The 24,159-nt window shown below is 42.4% G+C and overlaps 1 protein-coding gene across 1 annotated transcript in view; it reads left to right on the top strand.

The window, feature by feature from the left end:
- MTHFD2L (methylenetetrahydrofolate dehydrogenase (NADP+ dependent) 2 like) overlaps window positions 1-24,159 on the top strand; it is a 441,513-nt gene that overhangs the window by 95,220 nt on the left and 322,134 nt on the right. Inside the window, exon 4 of the mRNA XM_063955585.1 lies at window positions 14,533-14,685. Coding sequence (XP_063811655.1) covers window positions 14,533-14,685 — 153 coding nt within the window. The remainder of the gene's footprint in view (window positions 1-14,532; window positions 14,686-24,159) is intronic.

Raw genomic sequence — 24,159 nt, 5'->3', positions numbered from 1 at the left:
TGGTCACTTCCACCAGCGTATTGCCGGGTGCAGCCGGTCAGGTATAACGTTATGTATACAGCCATGTAGAGGGTGAAGGGGCTGCAGTATATCTTGTGGTGTGGGTCTGTGCTGCAGTGAGAGAGGCGGCGAGAAGTCAAGGGCAGGAGGATAGTGCCTCTGAGGTGTCTGTAGGCCCCGTCAGGTGGCAGTGCTGGCAGTGTTAGAAGCACTATAACAGATGGTGGAAGCAGGGGAGAGCAACAGCAGAAGCCAGGGCCAGGGTGACAGTGCCCCCAGTATAGGTACAGGACTTTCCAGGTAATAGTGCTGGCGGTGGTGGCAGGAGCAGGCGCCCCGCGGATGTCACACAAGCCAGCACAAGGTGGTGCTGTTAAAGCTGAGGCCCCAAGCGGGGGGAGCGATGGGAGGCCCCAGCAGGAAAGGCAGTTGTGTCACCAAAGTTCCAGGTAGACAGGAGCGCAGCGGTCACAGAGGACACCGCCGATGCTGGGATCCTTGGGATAGAGGCAGCGGGGAGACTACCAGTGTACCCGGCAAGCAGCATCACCAGCGCTGCCAGGTAACAGGAGGGAATGGCAGAGAAGCGGGCTGTAGCAGGATATGCCCGGCCATTTCCAATACGGCGGCCGCGGGCAGTGTGCACCACAACTGGTGCTGAGATTCCGGGGAAAGGAGCGGTGGGGATCCGGGGAGATGGTCTCCTCTTACCCACCGTTATCTCCGACAGGTACCGGTGGCTGGTGTGTTTCCCGGTAATGGCACGGTCCGCGCTGGGGTTATTATCAGCAGCAGGAGACTGAGAGCTCAGTCTAAAATGCGGCCATCTCCAGGTCCGCCCACCGGAAGTCTCCATTGCAGCATTTCTTAAAAAACATGTATACTTAAAAGGCATAACATTATAAAGATAAGGGAATCAGTTTTCACCTTTTTTGCATTTATGTAAGTTAGAATTTATCCGTTGTATTTACAATCTCAAGACTTATACTAGTATACATTTTTTAATTGCATATACATACAACAAAACTTATATATTTTTTTACACCACCATTGCACTTTCACAGTTGACAGTTGAACATAGCTCGTACACTCATAGGCAGTGAGGGCAACAGACAAGGGAAGGGGCTGTCCTTCCAACTAGTATAAGATTTATGGCACAAATGTATTAAGCCTTAACAAGTGATAAAGTGGAAATGGATAAAGAGTGATAAATGACCAGCCAACCAGCTCCTGTCATTTTTCAAACACAGCCTGTGACATGGCATTTTGGAAGCTGAATGGCTGGTCATTATCACTCTTTATCCATCTCCACTTTGGGATCTATTTATGAAGCAATGAAAAGAGTGGAAAAAAGGACCAGTGGAGAAGTTGCCTATGGCAGCCAATCAGCTTTGAAGGAAGCCTTTCTCAAGTACATTCTATAAAATGTAAGGAAGATACTGATTGGTTGCCAAGGGAAACTTCTCGACTAGTCTGTTTCTCCACTCTTTTCACTGCTTCATGAATAGACCCCTTTATCTCTTGTTAAGGCTTAATACACTTGGTCCTTTGTTATTATATATATGATGTTGGGGTTCATTTACAGGTGCCCAGCAGAAGAATACTTGCTTTCTTTTCTTGTTATTCATAGCTGCATTTATTCTGTGGTGCACATGTCCAAGGATAAATTATAATCATGTACAACAATGATGGCAATAGGGAGTAAATGGTAATATTGATGTCTAGAGAAATCTATTTTGTAGTTCAAAATATAAATCAAGTGAAGCAAATGTGGTACTCTGTGGGTCTAAACTGAAATCACAAGACTGGGAGTCTCCTTGAAATAATGTTATAATTATTGCTCTTTATTTCGGCTCAGAACCAGATGACCGAGATTTGAGATAAAAATAAATTTTACAACTCTTGGTAAAGTTTATAAAGTTCTTTCCATCGTCTGTGAATCTACTGCATCAGGGAAATTTATTTTGGGCTCCAGGAACCCAGCAGCAGGAATCTTAAGACCTCTGGCCACATCTTCCTGAACAGCAGCTCTGACTGACTAATCCTGGAGTCAAGATTTTGGTTAGTTATGTGTGCTGTACTTGTATTGTTAAATCTAGACAATTATATTGTGATGTGTGCACCCAGTATTTGTGTCAAGCTATAGAATGGACTTCAGTTTTTCACCTATATTTGTATTTCTGCCCTTTTCCCACAGAGTGTGATGTGCTTACCGGTACTCTGTATCCATAGGAGATAATGTGGGTAGTACAAGTTTATATATATATTTTGGGAAACAATTTTGTACTTGCAGGTACTGACATTATTTATTCTATATTGATGGAATTAATATATTTGTCATACTATCGCAAAATATTCAAAACCTTAGACTACACAACACATGTGGATTTTTAAATAACCATTATTCCTGAATCTCTTTAATACAAATCATCCAGCAAATACAAACACAGATGACCCTTATGTTAGACAAATTTGGCTAAATTCAAATTACCAGCACAGGCCCTACTAGACCTCACCTACTTTCCTCAGTAGGGACCATCTACTTGTGCGACACTAGAGCCTGAATGCCAGTTGGCTATGCCTGTGTGTGTGTGTGTGTGTGTGTGTGTGTGTGTGTGATCCTTGCAATTCACAGCTCAATGTTGATTACTATTCATCATGAAAGCATGCACTGACTCCTCAAATTTGCTGAAAGTGGGGGTGATGCTCAAACTTCTGAAAGGAGATGTCATAGTCTGGAAATCCCCTTATCTGAAATGTGGAGATGACATTTTTAGCTCATTATTAAATTCAGGCTTTTGCTGCAGCTTCTGATGGCCCTCCCTGGTGTGCTACAGTTGAAGTTACTGTACCTGTTTACTATAATGTTCAAGATCAGTGATGAAATATAAGAAAGAACTTGATCATTATCAATTTTGTTTTAAGACTCATTTATGAGTTCTAGAATAATCTGGCATTATTGGGTCCTTCTAGGAACTAAAGGGGTTTATGTCTCAGTGATTCCCTGTCCTACATAATGACAGAAAGAAAGAGAAAAAAGATCATTGATCACTGTGAAAAAAAGCTTTTATGAAAGCTCCAAACCCAACTCTTTGCACTTCATTTTGGAAACATCCTTGTACTTACAGGTATTGAGCTGAGGGGTAACTAGGTCAGGACAAATAAAAAAATGATTCCCCTTAAAAACATTTCTTTAGAAATCTTATATTGGTACCCAAACACATACTGGAAGCACAAGAGCAATGATCACAATGTGCACACACTGTTGTGTCATGGAAATTTGCAATGAGTGGCTTGGGACCTGGGGGCTACCTAGTCTCCTGTAAGCCTAGGGATTTTTGACAATGGGAAATTGATTTTATATGCTTTTCAACACTCCACCAATGGAGACACAAAAGTTAGCCACTTCACTAGGACACCCATTTTGTCGACATTACAATCATATCGACATGAATATCAACAAACCATACCCAAGCTGTAATGTGGATCTACAATTTGAGCCACAGATATTACTGGTATTAATATAGGAGTATTTAACAAACACGATACATTGATCACATCTTTCCTTATAGCACATCTTCCATAATCTTTTTTATTTTTAATATTTTGCCAAAAAATGTAAACACACTCTCATTGACACTCAGACCACCCTACATGTCCCCACATGCCAATCAGATCAGCCCACTTGCTCCCACATACAGCTCGGATCACCTCATGTACCTCCACGTGCCACTCAGAGCAACCCACATACCTCCACATTCTACTCAAATCTCCCCACATGCCAATCAGACCGCCACACATGCCTTCCCTTCACAAGCCACTTGGACAACTAAATCTCACCATATTCCACCATAAATGCCACACTGACCTCCCCACATGTCTCCATATACCCTTATAATTAACCCCATGCACTTGTTTTTCTATAATGTAAGCTGTCTAATAAAGGAGATGTGTTAACTGTTGGCAGTCACCTCTCAAGAGCTCTCTGTGGATCATGTAGGTGCTCAGACCGGACTGTTGCTGCTGCCTGGGCTTTCAGGATTGCCTCAGACATACTACTATCACACTTCCTGCACCTCTCTCTCCTTCCCGATGGGTCTGCATGGCCTAGGATCCCAGTAGTCTATCTTTAAAAAAAATACACTGGTCGGGTGATGACTGTGCGGGTCACTGCAGCAACTGTTTGATGATCAGCATGAGTGCAGGTGTGTGTGTGTGTGTGTGTGTGTGTGGGGGGGGGGTGATAGTGTCTGATATTTCTGCTTATGGGAGGGTGCAGGGTGGAAATGGTAGTGGCAGTTATTTCTGTTGTTGGAGGGGTGCAGGGGGGAGAATCATGCTGGCTGTTATTTCTTTTTATGGGGGGAATTTGGTGGCTGTTTTTTCTGCTTATGGGGGTTGCAAGGGGGAATGATGATGGCTATTATTTCTATTTTTGGAAGGGGTGCATTGGGAATGATGGTGACTGTTATTTCTGCTTATGGTGGGGTTGCAGGGGGGAATGATGGTGGCTATTTCTGTTAATGGGGAGGGGTACAGGGGGAGATGATGGTGTCTGTTATTTCTACTTATGGGTGGGTGCAGGGGGGAATGATGGTGGATATTTCTGTTAATGGGGTGGTACAGGGGGGGATGATGGTGTCTGTTATATCTACTTATGGGGGGGTGCAGGGGGGGTGATGGTGGCTGATATTTGTGTTTATGGAGAGGAGTGATGGGGGAATGATGGTGTCTGTTATTTCTGGTTATGAGGGGGTGTAGGGGGAGAATGATGGTGACTGTTATTTCTGTTTTTGGGAGGGGTGTAGGGGGAGAGTGATGGTGACTGTTATTTCTGTTTTTGGGAGGGGTGTAAGGGGAGAATGATGGTGACTGTTATATCTGCTTATAGGGGGGTGCAGAAGGGAATGATGGTGGCTGATATTTCTGTTAATTGGGGACTAGTGCTGGGGGGAATGATGGTGGCTGTTTTTTCTGTTTTTGGGAGGGGTGCAATGGGGGGATGATGGCGACTATTATTTCTGCTTATGGGGGAGGAATGCAGGGGGGAATGATGGTGGCTGTTATTCCTGGTTATGGGGGAGGAATGCAGGGGGGAATGATGGTGGCTGTTATTCCTGGTTATGATGGGGTGTGAGGTGGAATGATGGTGACTGTTATTTCTGGTTATGGGGGAAAAATACCGGGGAGAATCATGGTGGCTGTTATTCCTGGTTATGATGGGGTGTGAGGTGGAATGATGGTGTCTATTATTTCTGGTTATGAGGGGGTATAGGGGGGGAATGATGGTGACTGTTATTTCTGTTTTTGGGAGGGGTGTAGGGGGAGAGTGATGGTGACTGTTATTTCTGTTTTTGGGAGGGGTGTAAGGGGAGAATGATGGTGACTGTTATATCTGCTTATAGGGGGTGCAGAAGGGAATGATGGTGGCTGATATTTCTGTTAACTGGGGACTAGTGCTGAGGGGAATGATGGTGCCTGTTTTTTCTGTTTTTGGGAGGGGTGCAATGGGGGGATGATGGCGACTATTATTTCTGCTTATGGGGGAGGAATGCAGGGGGGAATGATGGTGGCTGTTATTCCTGGTTATGGGGGAGGAATGCAGGGGGAAATGATGGTGGCTGTTATTCCTGGTTATGGGGGAGGAATGCTGGGGGGAATGATGGTGGCTGTTATTCCTGGTTATGATGGGGTGTGAGGTGGAATGATGGTGACTGTTATTTCTGCTTATTGGGAGGAATGCTGGGGGGGGAATGATGGTGGCTGTTATTCCTGGTTATGATGGGGTGTGAGGTGGAATGATGGTAACTGTTATTTCTGCTTATTGGGAGGAATGCTGGGGGGGGGGGGGGATGATGGTGGCTGTTATTCCTGGTTATGATGGGGTGTGAGGTGGAATGATGGTGACTGTTATTTCTGGTTATGGGGGAGGAATACTGGGGAGAATGATACATAGTAACATAGTAACATAGTATCTAAGGTTGAAAATAGACAATTGTCCATCGGGTTCAACCTATTTGTGGTCTCCTATGCACGATTATTTTGTATAAAATTTTGACTGAAGTTGCTGACTGCCGTTCCGATTAACCCCTCTTTTTTATAATAACCATAGTGCGTGACTATGCCCCGTAACCCTGGATATCCTTATCCATTAGGAATTTATCTAACCCATTCTTAAAGGTGTTGACTGAGTTGGCCATTACAACTCCCTCAGGCAGGGAATTTCAAACACGTATCGTCCTTACCGTAAAAAAGCCTTTACGCCGTATTGTGCGGAATCTCCTCTCCTCTAACCTGATGATGGTGGCTTTAATCTCTGTTTTTGGGATGGGTGCATGGGGGGAATGAGGATGACTGTTTTTTATACTTATGTTGGGGAGTGCAGGGGGGGTGATGGTGGCTGATATTTGTGTTTATGGGGAGGAGTGATGGGGGAATGATGGTGTCTGTTATTTCTGGTTATGAGGGGGTGTAGGGGGGGAATGATGGTGGCTGTTATTTCTGTTTTTGGGAGGGGTGTAGGGGGGGAATGATAGTGACTGTTATTTCTGTTTATGGGGGAGGAGCGCTGGGAGGAATGATAGTGACTGTTATTTCTGTTTATGAAGGGGGTGCAGGGGGCCCAGCGGTCACAACGTGCAGTATAAAAGGCAGAATGGAGCTGCTGCACATGCCCAGTGGCAGCAGATTTTCCTACCTAGGGATCTATTCATGTACATGATGAAAAATTAATTGTTACTTATCACTACATATCGCATCAGTTCGATGCATTATATAGCTTTGATAAGTAGCAATTCATGTATACTGACCTTTCTGATGATGCGATCCAGTATCCTATGCTTCAGTGGTGCTGTCTTCTTCTGTGGTTTCCTCTGCACTTCATGAAGTTAGCCGCTGGGTCCCTTCTGCGCATGTGCCAGTGGCTAAGGTCCCTGGAGGCTGCAGTGGCTGCTGGGAGTTCAGGGAGCAGAGCTAGTGCCGGGTGCCAGACAGAGAGCAAGAAAATATTGAGCTTCCCTGCAATTTCCTGAGATTGCAAATCTGAACACACTGGAGAAGCGGAAAGCAGAGCTTTCTGGTCCTTCATCAATTGCACTCACCATATTAAAGTATGATGATGTGATTCAGCCACAGAGTGGGGGTACTGCTGGAAAAGTCAGGAACTTCTCCACGGTAACCTGCTCTGTGAATAGTACAAAGCAGAGAAAAGCCCTGTTTTGCGGAAAACAGGGCTTTTCTCTGCTTTATGAACAGAGCCCCAAGTCTGGTGCGTGTGTTCCTTACTGCGATCATTATGATGCATATGTCTGAACTTCTGAAGTACTGTATTATGTAAACAGCACTTTGTTTGGGGCAGACTATAGCTTGTCATATGCTAAATATGCATCCTTAGTGTGCTGGCTACAATCCATCTAAAATCAAACATTTGGAAACCCCCTTCCAGAAATCCTGCGTTTGCCCCTGCACATGGTGGAGCATACAAACTGGCAAATAATGGTAAACCTTTTTGAATTTCTGACAGGGGTTAATCCTCGGTCAGATGGACTTATGTACACATGACAATACTGCATCTTGGGGGTCATTCCGAGTTGATCGCTTGCTAGCAGTTTTTAGCAGCCGTGCAAACGCTATACCGCCTCCCACTGGGAGTGTATTTTAGCTTAGCAGAAGTGCGAACGAAAGGATTGCACAGCGGCTACAAAGTGTTTTTGTGCAGTTTCAGAGTAGCTCAAAACCTACTCAGCGCTTGCGATCACTTCAGACTGTTCAGTTCCTGTTTTGATGTCACAAACACGCCCTGCGTTTGGCCAGCCACGCCTGCGTTTTTCCTGGCACGCCTGCGTTTTTTTTAACACTCCCTGAAAACGGTCAGTTGACACCCAGAATTGCCCTCTTCCTGTCAATCACTCTGCGGCCAGCAGTGCGACTGAAAAGCTTCGCTAGACCCTGTGTGAAACTACATCGTTCATTGTAATAGAACGTCGCGCGTTAGCCTCATCGCTGCACAGCGAACGAATGCAGCTAGCGAACAACTCGGACTGACCACCCTTATTCCTTGTCAGTTCTAACATCAGTGATGTCTTTTTATGAAAGTGTTTTCACTGCGGCAGCTGAATCCCCTAGAGAGTCTTGTATCCTAAGGTGTATTACTACTGCCACGCTGTGTAACTTGTTGTTTCCCAGTGAACATCTGCTGTCTACTCTTGGAGGTGTTACTTAAACATCTCCAAATACATTTTGTCTTCAAGCCATTCCATTTTCTTAAAATTTGACTATGCATCCACCCCCTCATCCATTCCTTACATTCACTCTCATGCAAAGACTTGATGCTTGCTGTAAACCAATAAAGTATTTTCAATAGAACAAGCTTTAAAATGTATAAATGCAGGAAAATACTTCAGTCAAAGCACATTTTACACTATGTAATGAACCAGCAAAGGAATATCCATTTCATACATGCACTCCAGGGAATACTACCTTATCAGTGCCCAGCATGCTCTGATACACTGGCACTAAAAAAGAAGGTTATCGGTCGTTGTATTTATATTTATAAGGACATTAATAATGTGTCTCATGTGTAAGCGGCATTACTGTGTGGAATTATGTGTATAAGGTGCTCTACTATGTGGCATTGCATATAGAAAGGCACTACCGTGTCGTCTAATGTGAATAAAGAGCAATAGGTTGTGGTGTAATGTGAATAAGGAGCAATTCAGTGTGATGTAATGTGAATAAGGGGCTCTACTGTGAGGAGTAACATTTAAAAGGTAAAGTGATACTACTGTGGGATGTAATATGAATTATGGACACTATCGCATGATAAAATGTGAATAAAGTTGCAGTACTGTGTGGCGTAATTGGAATTGAGGTTACTATTGTGTGGCCATGCCCCTTGCCAGCAAAAACACCCCCCTTTTTGGGCTGTGCGCCAAATGTGCGAACTGTTCCTATTTAAAATATAGGGGGTACACACACCAAAATAAGGACTGCTATGGATGAGGGGTGGTGGTGCTGGGAAAGAGGTGCAAGGTCAGAGGCAGAACCAGCGGTGGTGCTAGGGGGCACCAGCCAAAATCTTGCCTAGGGCATCCTATTGGTTAGGGCCGGCTCTGAATAAATGGCATAATGCAATTTGGCATTTCCAAAAACAATGAAACAAGTCAGTTGACGGTGCTTGACATTTAGGGCAAGTGGGTGAGTATAATAAGCCCATAGTGAATCTCCAATGAGGAGATAAATAGGAGTGGTGAAAGATGTGAAGAAGTACTTCCACTAACTTTCAGGGGTTTACAGTTGTCATTGAAAGCTTTTAGGATTTCAGAAATTTATAAAGAGGGGATGTGGGGAAGCCACTTTGCTACACCTGTAGGATGGTCTTGTGGTCAATTCGTTCTTTCAAGAATGTGTGGTGGACAGAAATGGCTTTAGTAATAGTGATGTGGGACAATAATAGTTTGTCTAAGGAGTTTGACCAATGACAAGTTGAGAATCCCTAAATGTAAATGATGGTATTCACCACATTAGAATTCTCTTTCATTCAAATATCTGCACCTGTCTGAGATTCCTGGCTGATTTTTATTTAGTTATCTAAGTTATTATACCCACTACTCATCCCTCATAAACTGATACTTATATCTGATCAATCTCCACCTTTTATTTAATTTTGTTCTATTGCACATATTGGACGATCTGCCTAAATCTCCCATTATATTTCCCAAATTACACACTCTCTCTAACCCCATTTTAGCTAACAGATAACAACCATCTAAACTCTGAATTACTGTAATATAACTGAGTTTTGTCTCAATTACAGATGTGTCCTCATACACCATTGCTGCAGTTACTCCATCTGCCAGATCTGGCTGGTTGGAATGAAAATCTGGTAATCGATGAGAGCAAATGACAATCGACCATTTGCTCCCAAACACTGGAAAATAGCCAAAACCTTTTGTTCCGACAAATTAGTTAAATCACGATATCACAGGGACAGCATAAAGATATCCGACATGGATGTGGAACAGCAGGGTGAGGAATCCAGTCCTGGCATTCAGTTTGATCAAGTCTGAGCAATAGCAAGCATGATTGCAGACGGTTCCGGTATGAAAGATAGATAGTGTCTAGTTAGACAGTCAATAGATGGACACCATATGTTAGACAGACATTAGGTCGACAGGGTCAAAAGGTCAACAGGGTCAAAATGTCGACGTGAAAAAGGTCGACAGGTCAAAAGGTCGACATGGTCAAAAGGTCGACATGAAAAAGGTAGACACCATGTTTTTTGCATTTTTGTGGTTTGTGTGGATAGTTTTGTCATCTGGGACCCCCAATTGTAGAAAGGCATACCCTCGCGGGGCTCGCTTCGCTCGTCACGCTTCGGGCACGGTGGCTCGCTGCGCTCAACACAAGGTTTATAACCAACTCTATGCCGACATGGATAGAGAAAGTATAAAATAGTCCAAAAACATGTTACATAAAAAAAAAACATTTGTCTATTTTTTTTTGTCGATCATTTTCATGTCGACCTTGTTGACCGGTCGACCTTTTGACCTGTCGACCTTTTTCATGTCGACCTTTTGACCCTGTCGACCTTTTGACCCTGTCGACCTAATGTCTGTCTAATATATGGTGTCTATCTATTGACTGTCTAACTAGACACTGTCTTTCTATCAAACGGATAGGATTGCAGACACCTGTCAGCCGGCTGTTAAAATGGGTTCAGACAGAAGAGACATTGCTCCTGACGGCGAATTTATAGTTTATGTGCTAAGAACTGCTGTGAACTATTCTGTAATCTGAGACTTGCTTGTAACTACTTATGTTTAGTTGTGAATTGCCTACTTGTGGAAAAGCTGTGGAAAATAAACATGCAGTGTGGAACTGTTACCCTATGTAATTTTTATGAACAAACGGCCGATTGTCATTTACTCTCATTCCTTACGAGATTTTCATTCCAACCAGCCAGATCTGGCAGTTTATCTGCCAGATAATTGTATAGTGTATGCCCATATTATTAATATACATTTTCAGCAAAAAACACGCAAGCAACTATCAGAGCTGCACGGGACCTGGAGATTCACTCTCGCCAGGCATCCCGCGCTGCATGGCATATTGAGATTAGATGTATGCTCACATCTGTAATCTGACTTTTTTACTGTTTCAATTCTATATTAACGCACTGCTCATTTTGCTGTGTTGCCACACTAATAATTGCATAAATGTCATAACTGTCTGCCTAAAGCCCCGTACACACTGAGCAACTTCAGCCTCGTACACGACTAGCGCTATATCGCTGAACGCTATATCGTTTAGCAGTATAGCGCATACACACTGAACGATATCACTGAATTATATCGTTCAGTGATGTCATCTCCCATACTCCCCGAATATGCAGTGCAACAATATTGTCAAAATTGAGCTGCATGTTCGGTAGAACATAGATGAACAAGAACGACCCACGGGTGCATCTATGCAATCATCGTTCAGGCATACACACTGGTCGATATGAGCGATGGATCTTTAAAAAATTATCGTTATCATTCATATCGTCCAGTGTCATCGCTCAGTGTGTATGGGGCTTAACTCTCCTCATGTATTATTAGCCAACTAACCCGATTCCTTCCCCATTGAAACCAAGACAATAAAACAGATATTACAAGGACATGACCTCCATGAATTTTTTTTCTCAATTCTGTACAGGTAGCCTGAAATTTGTAGTGTTTATGAACGGAGATAGAGATTACTTTTGGTGTAACAAGTTTTACTTTGTTTTAGTGCGTAGGTTGACTTGAGACTATGGCCCTCATTCCGAGTTGTTCGCTTGCTAGTTGCTTTTAGCAGCCGTGCAAATGCTAAGCCGCCGCCCTCTGGGAGTGTATCTTAGCTTAGCAGAAGTGCGAACGAAAGGATCGCAGAGCGGCTACAAAATAATTTTGTGCAGCTTCAGAGTAGCTCCAGACCTACTCCTAGCTTGCGATCACTACAGGACTATTTAGTTCCTGTTTTGACGTCACGAACACGCCCTGCGTTCGGCCAGCCACGCCTGCGTTTGTTTCTGACACGCCTGCGTTTTTCCACACACTCCCCGAAAACGGTCAGTTACCTCCCAGAAACACGCACTTCCTGTCAATCACTCTGCGGCCAGCAGTGCGACTGAAAAGCGTTGCTAGACCATGTGTGAAACTGCATCGGCTGTTGTGAACAAAGGCGGATTGGCCATAGGACTTACAGGGAAGATCCCCGGTGGGCCGACGCACCAGTGGGGCCTTTTTTGTTTGAGGACATGTGGTCCTTTTTATAGACATAATGAAAATAATTTGCATATATGAAAATTTCTTTGCCACTTTGCCTGTGATTGCAGATGATCTAGTGTATGCTGTGTCTGCCTGCTTGGCAGACATACAAGATTGAGTGAATAGTGATTCGGATACGGTTGGTGTAATAAGCAAGAAAATATATCTTTCTAAAGAATTATATAGTTTTCTAAATTCTGAAGGTGTATCATATAATGTGCTCATAATATTTAATTTTATTTCTTTTTAACTTCCCCCTTGATGCTGGACATGCCCACTATCTGGAAAGTCTTGGGGGGAGGGTGCTGCTGCCATGGCCCATGGCTGGACCATACACCTCTGGTGCTGCCCATGTGGGGCCACTAGTACAAATTTTTCCAGGGCCGCTTTTTGTTCCCAATCCGCCCCTGGTTGTGAAAGTACGTCGCGCTTGCCCATTGCGCCCCATACGCATGCGCAGAAGTGCAGATTTTTTGCCTGATCGGTGCGCTGCGAACAAAAGCAGCTAGCAATCAACTCGGAATGACCACCTATACCAGAATGTAAGCAATGCCGCTCTTCAACATTACAGATTGCAATTAGTTTTAAATGGAGTCCTGTTTTCACACAGGTTTCACTGAACCTGTGTGTTTTCGGGAGGAAAGCTATTTCTTTACGGGCAATCTAATTAGATAGCCTTTTTAAAAATATTAGTGAAACATTGTTAAAAACTGTTTTATCTCATCTAATTGAATACCCCCCTTAGTATCCTGGTGAAAACCAGATTTCAAGTCCACAAATAAAAGATGGTATACTCAGAAGAAAGACTACTGTAGTTTAAGAAGATGGTAACTGATGATTTACTACAGATGTTCTGACTCCACCAAACGTGCTTTCCCTAACAGCGCATTTCAATCTGAGGGCCAGATGTACTAAGGCTTGAAAAGTGATAAAGTGGAGAGAGATAAAGTACCAGACAATCAGCTACAGCCTGCTATGTTACAGGCTTTGTTTGAAAAAAATGACAGTAGCTTGTTGTTTGGTAGCTTATCACTCTCTAATTTTCAAGGCTTAGAACATCTGGCTCTGAGTCTTTTTCAAGGATCACCTGGATATCAAGTTGTTTTGGGGGCGCATCGTCAGTGACATCCTATTGCAGGGCCGAAGGGCGTCATCGCCACTCCCCCCTTTCGTTGTTCGTCGCTCCCTACATCAGAAAGTGTGTATGCACTTGTTGATGCCGAATCCCACGCCAGGTCCTGATGCTAGTGATATCGCATCGTGCATATATTGTGTAGTGTGTACATAGCCTAAAGGCGGGTACACTACACACTAGGTGATGGAGAAATGCCGGTGATGAACGACTATATAATTGAACGATATAGCATACAATGATATAGTGCGTACACACCGACGGTTATCATTCAACGATAACGATCAGTGACGTCACTGCCGGCATTCCCGGACATGCAGCTCAGCCAGACATTGACGGATTGAGCTTCATGTCAGCTCAATATTGGTGATTGCTAAACGACGTGCGGGAGTGCGCATCGTTCATCGTTCACCAATAATACCCCCATACACACTGGATGATTTCAGCCTAAGAATAAACAATAGCGACATTTATGTGTGTATCCCCCTTAACTGTTAATCCTGTAGTCAGTTACAGAGCAAGCAGATAAATGGAGGGTTAATGCACAAGCAACATCCACTTAATCAAAACTGAGTCAGTACACAGGTAAATATGCAAGGGAGCAGGCAGACGAATAATCAAACAACAAACCAAGGACAGATACCAGAACATTTTCCAAAAATTCAAGTGATTACTGATGCACCGAAAAAACAAAACAAAAAACTAAATGTCAAGTTTAGCAAGTAAAATTCAACACAGGCTGTTACAGCCGATCTGGAGGGTGTGGTAGAATTTGTTGACCTTCAGAATGCTGACATGTTCAGAATGCCGACATGGAGGAGAGGTCAGCATTCAGAATGTCGATAGGTGGCATGTCGACCATGCGGCTTTCCAGAGGTGAGTATGTCTGATCTTAATGCTAAACCTAACCCCAACCCTGTACCTAACCCTAATTGCAGCCTAACCCTAAACATAAGCCTTTACCTATACCATGTGGACTAATCCACATTAGAAACATTGTATAACATGTGCCATATATAATGTGTAGACAATTTTTAGAATTGCTGTAATTAAACTGTATTAATTTTAAGCAAATAGATTGATATTTCAATTATAAATTAATAATTTCAGAGCATATCAACGAGCGAGATGTATGTAATGCTGTTGCCCCAGAAAAAGATGTTGATGGTTTTCACATAGTAAATATTGGAAGGCTCTGTCTGGATCAGTCATCCATCATCCCTGCCACTGCTGCTGCTGTTTGGGAAATTATTAAAAGAACAGGTAAGAAAACTAATGACTGGATAGATTATAAAGACATACAAAAATACAAGAATTTAAACCATCATTTGGAATTGCTTTCCTTTATTTTTGTTTAACCAGGTAACATTGTTTACAGTAGTTTGTTAAAATCACAATGAAATTATATGAGCATTATTGTTTGTTCTTGGATATTTCATGGATTTTCTGTGTACTTATGTAAACTTCTGTAGTGTCAAGTGGGTTGCTCTAGCCTAACCTGTAACTATTAAGTGCATTATAACATTCACAACCAGGAATGGATTGGACACTGGTCTCACAAAGAATATCCCCAGTGGGCCGACTTCTTACATGACAGGCAGCCCAAGGGCGTGCTGCAGGATCGAACTGCATTAAGTGAAAGATGGGCAGCAACAGTGTGAAATGTGGGGTCAGAAGGATATTTACTTTGTCAGTCAGACGGCAGGGATGAGGGACCAGGCTGACTGACAAGGCTGGCAGCGGGCATATCTGAGGGGGCCGGGTAGTGTTCTCTAACTCAGTGAGTAGGCTTGGCAGACTGGAGTTCAGTGGGGCTGGATTAACCTGAAGACTCAAGGGCATTCAGGGGGTCAGGGCAGTAACTAGGGTGGGGAGGCCGGTGTGGTTGCACTGCGCAGGATGCCCTGGGGGAGGAACCAGCTATGCTCACCACAGCCAAGGCAATCACTATTACTGAGTGACGGCTATGATGCCTGTTATGCAGCTCTCTGCTGGCCCCATAAATTTATTACACACCAGGGTTCCCCAAACCCAAGCTGTGGAGGTAGGTGACACGTGCATGATCCTCTTTGATCTTAGCTGGTTGGGGTACTGGTGTATATGGATGGATGGAGGTAGGGAGGAGGGGGGTGCAGCTATATATTGTTATATGTACTGAGGGCAGCTATATAAGGTCATATGTACGAGGGGACTCCTACTGTGTTTCCATAATGTGTGAGGGGCACTACTACTGCGAACACAATGTGTAAGGGGGCACTAATACAGTAGGGATAATGTGTATGGAGCACTACTATGGGCATAATGTGTTGGGGCACTACTACTGTGGTCATATTGTGTAAGGGGCACTACTACTGTGTGGACATGATGTGGAAGTGGCACTACTACTGTAGGGATAATGTGTAAGGGGCATTACTATGGGCATAATGTGTTGGGGCACTACTACTGTGGGCATATTGTGTAAGAGGCACTACTGCTGTGTGGGCATAATGTGTAAGGGGCACTATTACTGTGAGCATATTGTGTATAAGGGGACTTCTGAGTAGCATAATGGGAATAAGGGACTCTATTCTGTGGTGTAATGTGCTTTGCTCCTACTTTAAAAGTCTGGTGAGTCCAGCCACCTCTGGCTTTGTAGAAGGCATGTTTATAATAAAAGTCTACCTGACTGAAACATTGAACTGAAACAGTAGTCATTGAGTGCCACTGTGTAACTGTAATATATATATATATAAATATATAGCTACCAGGGGTCCAGCACTCTCACCTGAGCGAATACAACTGGGGTGCCTTTTTCCACCAGTGTGGTTAACCCAATATACAAAAAAAAGTATATCCCTTATGTCAAGGGACAGGATGTGTTTCTTTGTCTGCTTTATGTTTTGAGCACCAAGCTGTCCTGTTGACTACATTGTTGATCCTTGACAAAGGTCCCAGAATGGGATCGAAACGTTGGATGGAAATAAATTAACTTTGTTTACTATTCCTTTTAATGAAAAGATGGTGAGTGCCCTCCTGTCCCTTGATCTAAGGCAGGCATGTCCAAACTGCAGCCCTCCAGCTGTTGAGAAACTACACATCCCAGCATGCCCTGACACAGCTTTAGCATTCTCTGACAACAAAACGGTGTCAGGGCATGCTGGGATATGTAGTTTCACAACAGCTGGAGGGCCGCAGTTTGGACATGCCTGATCTAAGGGATATACACATTTTTTTTATACACACACACACACACACACACACACACACACACACACTTACAGTATTTACAGTATGTATATATATAGGTAGAGAAAGAAAACTGCGGCACTCCAGGTCTTGTAAAAAGTTGAATTGTTTTCGAAAGATCACAACATAGTACACCAACGTTTCGGGGGTGTCTAGCCCCTTTGTCAAGATGTGAGAGTGTGTAAGTGTAAAGAAAAGCTTACCTAAATAGTGACAGAGCCCGCCAAACCTGAAGAGAGAAGCCGTCAGCGGTCCCGACGTGTGCGCTGTGCGGCGCCGTGCGATGACGTGTAGGCGCATCCAGAGGGTGTCTGTGTCAGTCCGTTGCGTAGCAACGGGTGAAGCGCTGGAGTGCTGGGGACTGTGCGGCTGCGTGAGACAGAGAGAGAAGGGTGATATTACAAAGACACCGCTGGGCTGACAGCTGACCTATGTGCATAGCGGCATGTGTAAAGGATATGGCAGCTGCATAATACATAAAAGTTAAGCACACGCACATATCCCGTAGGGGGGAAGAGTGCTAAGTGCAGCTATGCTGGCGCAGGGGGGATTAACCCTGAAAGGGTTAGACCCTTGGGTTGGAAATTGCTAGTGCCAAGCAGCCGGAAACCCTGTGTATGGGATCCAAAGATGGAACAGAGTTGAGGGTGCTCATGCTGCAAAAATGCCGAATGGGGCATATTTACTGGAAAGAGGGGGAGGAAGGGGAGGAAACACCCGAGGGGGAAAAAGAACAGTATAATAGAGCATTAGGAATCCTGTTGGTGTAGGTACTGTTACTAAATACATATATACATGCTTAACATCTGAAATAGCTGAATAAAGCAATATGCAAAAAAATGTTGGTAAATCAGAGAGTCCAATGTAGTCCAAAGTGCCTGGGTAAATAGCGGGCTCTGAATTAATAAATCACAGAGAGTCCAATGTGATACAAAAGTGACTGCCCTGTAGCGGACTGTCATAGTCTTGCTTCTTCGCCCCCTGGTGCACGCTGGACTGATGAACATGGCTCAAACCTGATTATCCAAAAGTGCTGCATACTATTCTTTTGTTAAGACCAACTGGATGTATGGTATTCAAATTGAATATCCAGGAGGCTTCCTTTCGAAGAAGTTGGCCCTCCCGGTCACCACTTTGGAGGGATTTAGGTACGTGGTCTATAATAATGTGCTTAAGATCTGAGAGCCGATGCCGGGCTTCCTGGAAGTGCCTTGCTACAGGTTGGTCAGTAGAATTGCCAGCGATAGCTGCCTTTATCGCAGAGCAGTGCAGAGCCATGCGTTCACGTAGAGATCTGATGGTTTTTCCTATGTAGCCCATGCCGCATGGGCAAATAATTAAATAAATAATGTTTGTGGATGTACATGTTACCGTATGGCGGATGTAGATTTTCTTGCCCGTTGCTGGCAATTCACATGCAGCGCCCGTCAGCATGTGGCTGCAGGTGGTGCAGCCTAGGCACCAATAACAACCAGGTTTCTTTCTCAGAAATGTGTTGCCCTCCAACTTTCCCAGTGGGCTCCCTGCACCACAGGGCAACACATTTCTGAGAAAGAAACCTGGTCCTTCATATGGATTTATTCAAGGGGATAGAGTTGTGGTACAGAGTGAACCTATTTATAGCTAGAGGTTAACAACATGAGGGCTGTGTATGGCCCTTAAGGAATGACATCACTTCCTGTACCCATTTCTCCATGAATGAATCAAACCTCTATATTTAAAATCTTAATAATACAAGTATCTATACAATATGGATAGTTTCCCTTATTCATAATAAAGAGAGACGGTGGTTTTTAACGTGTCAGGACCGGCGGTGGAACACAAACGTCACTTCCGCCTACCGGGTCCAGGCGTCACTTCCAGCTGGGTCCCGACGTCTCTTTCAGATCAGACATCAGGACATCCCTGTGTTGGGTAGTGGAGCGCGATCGTCACTTCCACTAGTCGGAGCCCCAGGACTTCCAGTCCCACTGACTTAGTAGAGTGGGCCTGTACAGATCTTGGAACCGGCAAACCTGCCGTAGAATAAGCATGCTGGATAGTAATTCTGGTCCAGCGAGCAATAGACTGCTTTGAAGCAGGACGCCAAATTTTCTTGGGATCATAGAGAACAAACAGCGAGCCTGATTTTCTGTGACGAGCTGTCCGCTTCAAATAGATCTTCAAAGCCCTCACAACATCCAAGGACTTTGAAGTAGCAGAGGTGTCGGTAACCAGCGGAACCACAATAGCTTGGTTGATATGAAAAGCAGACACCACCTTAGGAAGAAATTGCTCATGAGTTCTGAGTTCAGCTCTATCTTCATGAAAAATTATCAAAAAAATCCCAGATCACATGCAGTTTTATAAGAAAATAAATAGATGTTTTTAAACAAATATGCAGCTTTAAAGCAGTACACACGATGTATTTTTCCTTTTCCTTTTTTATGATGATAAACTGATGGTCATGTGACCGAAGACACAGAAAAATAAGCTAAGTTTTATCCCAGAATATTTTATTCACTTCGGCACCATTGCACTTTTTTGAAAAGTCACTTTATTTCAATATTTGCACTAATCAGGCGCTTGAAGCATACACCCCAATCTATATATATATATATATATATATATATATATAAAAGAAGAAATATCTCTATGGAGCGCTCTTATTCTATAATCTGATATAATTAGATGACTGTTGGTGGATGTTATATAAAGAGAGGATGACCTTACACATTTATACACCCATATTAGAATCACATATATCTCTTTATTAAAAGATTTTGATTTAAAACTTATCATAAAACCTTTCCTTTTCTTTTACATTGGAGATACAATTGTATATTTCAACATTATTTGTATAAGGAAAAAAACAACAATATAATGAGCTTTCATCCAACGCGTTTCGTCTATATCGACTTCTTCAGGGGTGTTTTCTAAATAACAGCTCTCTGTTTATATTGGAATAACTGTAGTATTCAAAAGGTATGAAGTTCTAATTGAACCAAAGTTGTACTGAAAAATATTTATTACCAAGTTGAAAAAACTTGAAGAAAATTATTCCCAGAATATGATAACGTTTATTGGGATTCCTTATTATAGGCCACCTAATGAATTATATTCTTCTCCAGCATGTAGATATATATTTCATTCATTTTTTTGGCTCATTGGGTTGGCATTTCCTCAGTTTTTCAAAGTATCAGTGAAGTCCAACAGAAGGGATCCACTTGTAAACTTAGGATAAAAATATCCCTTTAATTTTCCAGCAGTTGTCCTATAGGTCTGCCTGCATAGGTATCCAATATTGGAATATATATATATATATAACACCCCAATCTATATATATATATATATATATATATATATATATATAAACCAAATACTCTCCTTCTGCGCTGTTCTAAGGCTAATTAGATACAATAAGATACAGTACTCCTTGGGAGGGGCTGCCTATTTCACTAAGTCCCTTGTTAGGAGGGACTAGATACAGAAAATATAAAAAGAAAGGAAATTGGCGCCCAAAGGTTATTTTAACCTATAAATACAGGGAACCCAGTGGGTTTCACAATTAACATTGATTTTAAAACATAAACATGAACTGTTCTTTCATAAAAAATTTCTTAAAATGTACAGAAGCAATGAAGCAAGTCCATCATATTACACAGACAAAATGATGTCATTTCTCTTTGAATACTCCATCTTTGAAGTTGATAGAGGAATATCGGCAACTTAGTGCAGTATCTTTAATCTTCCTCATATACTATTCAGAGATAACATCAAATATAACAACCCAACGCGTTTCGTCTAGTAACTAGACTTTATCATTATTTTGTCTGTGTAATATGATGGACTTGCTTCATTGCTTCTGTACATTAATAATTTTTTTATGAAAGAACAGTTCATGTTTATGTTTTAAGATCAATGTTAATTGTGAAACCCACTGGGTTCCCTGTATTTATAGGTTAAAATAACCTTTGGGCGCCAATTTCCTTTCTTTATATATATATATATATATATATATATATATATACACACACCCACAGTATGCAAATAAACTACTGTACTATATACAGTGCTTGAAGTGGGCCGGTATACACCTGTATGGCATACCAGCACTTCAAGTACTGAAGACCCCCGCTGCCACCGCCTTTCAAATTCCGCACTGTTCAAGCTCCAATTGGAGCTCTGGAACTGGCAACCAACCAGGAGTGGCTGTGCGGCTGCTCCTGATTGGCTGCCGGTCCGTGGCGGCAGTCATAGGGACCTAACCAGAGTCGCACCGAAGACTTTCGTCGTTCTCACCACCACCGCTCATGGTCTCCTTCTCATTGCCGCCGCCCAGGGCCTTCTCCGCACTGCCGCCGCACACGGCCTCCTCCTCACTGCTGCTGACTACAGCCTCTGCTCCACAGGCTGGTATCAAGTCTGTAGTCACAACCCAGATTTCCTGCAATCCAGACCTGCTAATAGTCTGAAATCAAGTCTGCAGCTGCATCTCAGCTTTCCTGCAATCCAGACCTACTCCACAGGCTGGAATCAAGTCTGTAGCCGCATCCCGGCTTCCCTGCAATCCAGTCCTGCTCCACAGTCTGGGTTCAAGTATTCAGGCCGTGTACCAGCTATTTCACAACCCAGCTCCACTCCAGCAAAACAGAGAATCCTGCAGCTTAATCTCTAACTCCACCGCTACATTCTTACCATCTGCATCTAGCTTTACTGCATGAAGAAGTCCTATATATATCCTGCCAAAGCTCCCACGCTCCTCCTCTGCAGCATCCTCTAGACTGGATCCACAAAACAAACCCTGTCTGACACAGCATTTTTTAGGGTAAAAGAGGAAGCTGCCCCACACTCAAAGAAAGGAAGAACTCTACTGGAAACTAGCTTCCCAACAAGGAATAAAAAGGAAGTTGCACAATGGAGAAGAGGAAATTGGGGCCGTGGAAGGTTCGCCGAAGAAAAGAAGGGCTCAGTTCAACATACAGGATGCCAACAAACTGGAACATTCAACCTCTCAGAAAAACAGCTATCTTACCCACAGATCAAGGTATTAAATAGAGGCCTGAAGTTTGCGCCTGACTCACATGCGAATAAGTTTGACTTGTTCATAGATCTCAATAAATTTTTTAACACCTTAACACTCCAAAGACATTTTCTAAAAACCTCAGTACTGAAAATAGCATATGAGTCAAAAGATATACCCTCAGTTTCTTTACCCTCTAAGTACTATCCTGTAGAATAGCCAGGCAGTTATATTGATATATTTTATGTCTCCGTGAAAGAGGCTTTTAGAAAAATTTAAGTTAAAAAGAATAATATCAATTGCAACCTAAAGCTTAGGGAAAAACAAGTTGTTTGATAATTGAAAGCCGACAATAGTTTAGTTATCAAACAAACTGATAAAAGGGGGGGGGGGTGGGCAGTGGTATTTCAAAATAGGAAAGCCTATCTTGAGGGGGCCAACAAAATCTTAGGTAATAGACTCAAAGAGGATCCTACAACAGAATATCAAATAGAATTGTTTTACTTATTCAGTAAAGCAAGAACAGACAGTATATACATGATAAAGGACTTGAATATTTTTTTTTTAAATCCACGAATGCCAATTGTTTTTACCATATCCCTAAAAGACATATGGATAAGAACTGAACCCATGGTAGGCTGATCATCTCAGGTATAGACTCTATAACAGCCAATAACATTACATTGACCTAAAGCTCCAAAAATACGTGAAAACTTTAAAATTCTATCTTAAAGATTCCACTGCATTATTAAGAGAACTTCAGGATTTGAATTGAGGCCCTACTTTCTTCTGGTTGACAATAGATGTAAAAGCATCTTATTCATCCACCCCCTACAAGAAGGGTTTGAGTGCAGTGGAAAAAATATTGAATCAAGACAATGATGTATCCTTGAATAAAAAAATCTTACTTGAAAGTACAGAATTTATATTAGATCATATGTTTTTTAAATTTGGAAATGGATTCTTCCTCCAATGACAGGTAACCGACATCGGCACTAGATTTATGCCAGCCTATTGGGGAATAGGAAAAGGAATCAATCTATGGATCAGCATTTGATAATGAGAATATAAATATGTATCGCAGATACATTGATGGTTTGATCCTAATAAGCAATTTTATTTCTCATATCAATATAACTGATTACAATTTAAAATTTACCTATAACTGCCATATGAATAGCATTGATTATTTAGACCTGAAACTAGAGGAGAAGGGCATTGGTCCAGTTGGTATGTCTATGGCAATAGTTATATCCCGGCAACAAATTGCCACTTACCAAGCTGGAAGGACAATGTACCCTTTGCCCAATTCTTGAGAATAAGAAAGAACTGTAGCAACCCCGTCCAGTCCCAAAGACTAGTGGAAAAATGTATAAAAGAGGGTACAACAAAAAGAAAATAGAAGAGGCCCAAAGGAGAGCATTTAGTAAAGACAGGGATGAATTACTGAAGGTAAAATCAACTACTATTGAAGAGACTCTTCAATACTCAATTTAACAAAGAAAACATGAAGATTAAAAATACTCTAGAGGAACACTGGGGCATTTTACTTAGAGACCCAGTGTTAAGCCCCTACCGTCCAGAAAAAGCTATGGTGACCTATATGAAAGCAACCAATTTAAAAAGCATATTGGCACCATGTGAACTTTGCCTCAAGAGGGATAGTCAACAACAATTACAACAATTTTTTTTGTCTAAAACACCAGCCTATTATCCATGTAACATATGTATCTGTTGCATATACATGGAAAAATCCCCAACTATGGGTGAGATTCAAATGACATATCACGCCCAATTTCCTTTTTAAAATGATCTCCGTTATTGCACATATTGCGCCCATAGTGATCAGGTTTAGCTGTGTAAAGGGTTGGGTGCCTCCCTACTCCGGGGTTAGCAAGCAGAATAATGATACCACGCCCCTGAGGGCAGAAACAGAATGGGTGTGGAAAGGGGTGAAAAGAATTGAATCCCGCCCTATATGTGAGGATGGGAATAATAAAAGTTAAAGAAGTTCTCACCTGTAATTCCCAATATGTAATTTATAGAAAACTAAAATAAATCTCAAAATGAGGATACAAGAACATCTGAGAAACATTAAAAATAATTTAATGACACATAGTTTGTCAAGGCATTTTCAGGAGTTCCACAACTCTAATGTAAGTGGTTTCTAAATTACTATACTTGAACACATGAAGGAAAATCAGAGAGGGGGCAATAGGGAGAACCAGTTATCCAATAGAGAGTCCTTCTGGAAATATACCTTAGATGAAGGGATTAATATTATATAGTTTTTATAACAACAAAAACTTACTTTTTGTTAATTAATATACAGTTCAAACACTGGGGGGATAGAACATTATAAATATGCATTTCATTGATTGTGAAATATTTGTCAGTTGTGAGATTCTAGTATATAGATTGATAAATTATCAATCTATTATCAATATTATCAATTATCAGCAAATTGTTAGGTTAAACGCTGTGGATATTGGAGCTACACCTTCTCAGGG

Source organism: Pseudophryne corroboree, chromosome 1, assembly GCF_028390025.1.
Source record: "Pseudophryne corroboree isolate aPseCor3 chromosome 1, aPseCor3.hap2, whole genome shotgun sequence".
NCBI classification, from domain to species: Eukaryota; Metazoa; Chordata; class Amphibia; order Anura; family Myobatrachidae; genus Pseudophryne; species Pseudophryne corroboree.
The sequence above is the reverse complement of the archived record's forward strand: the minus strand, read 5'-3'. Positions and strand labels throughout refer to the sequence as shown.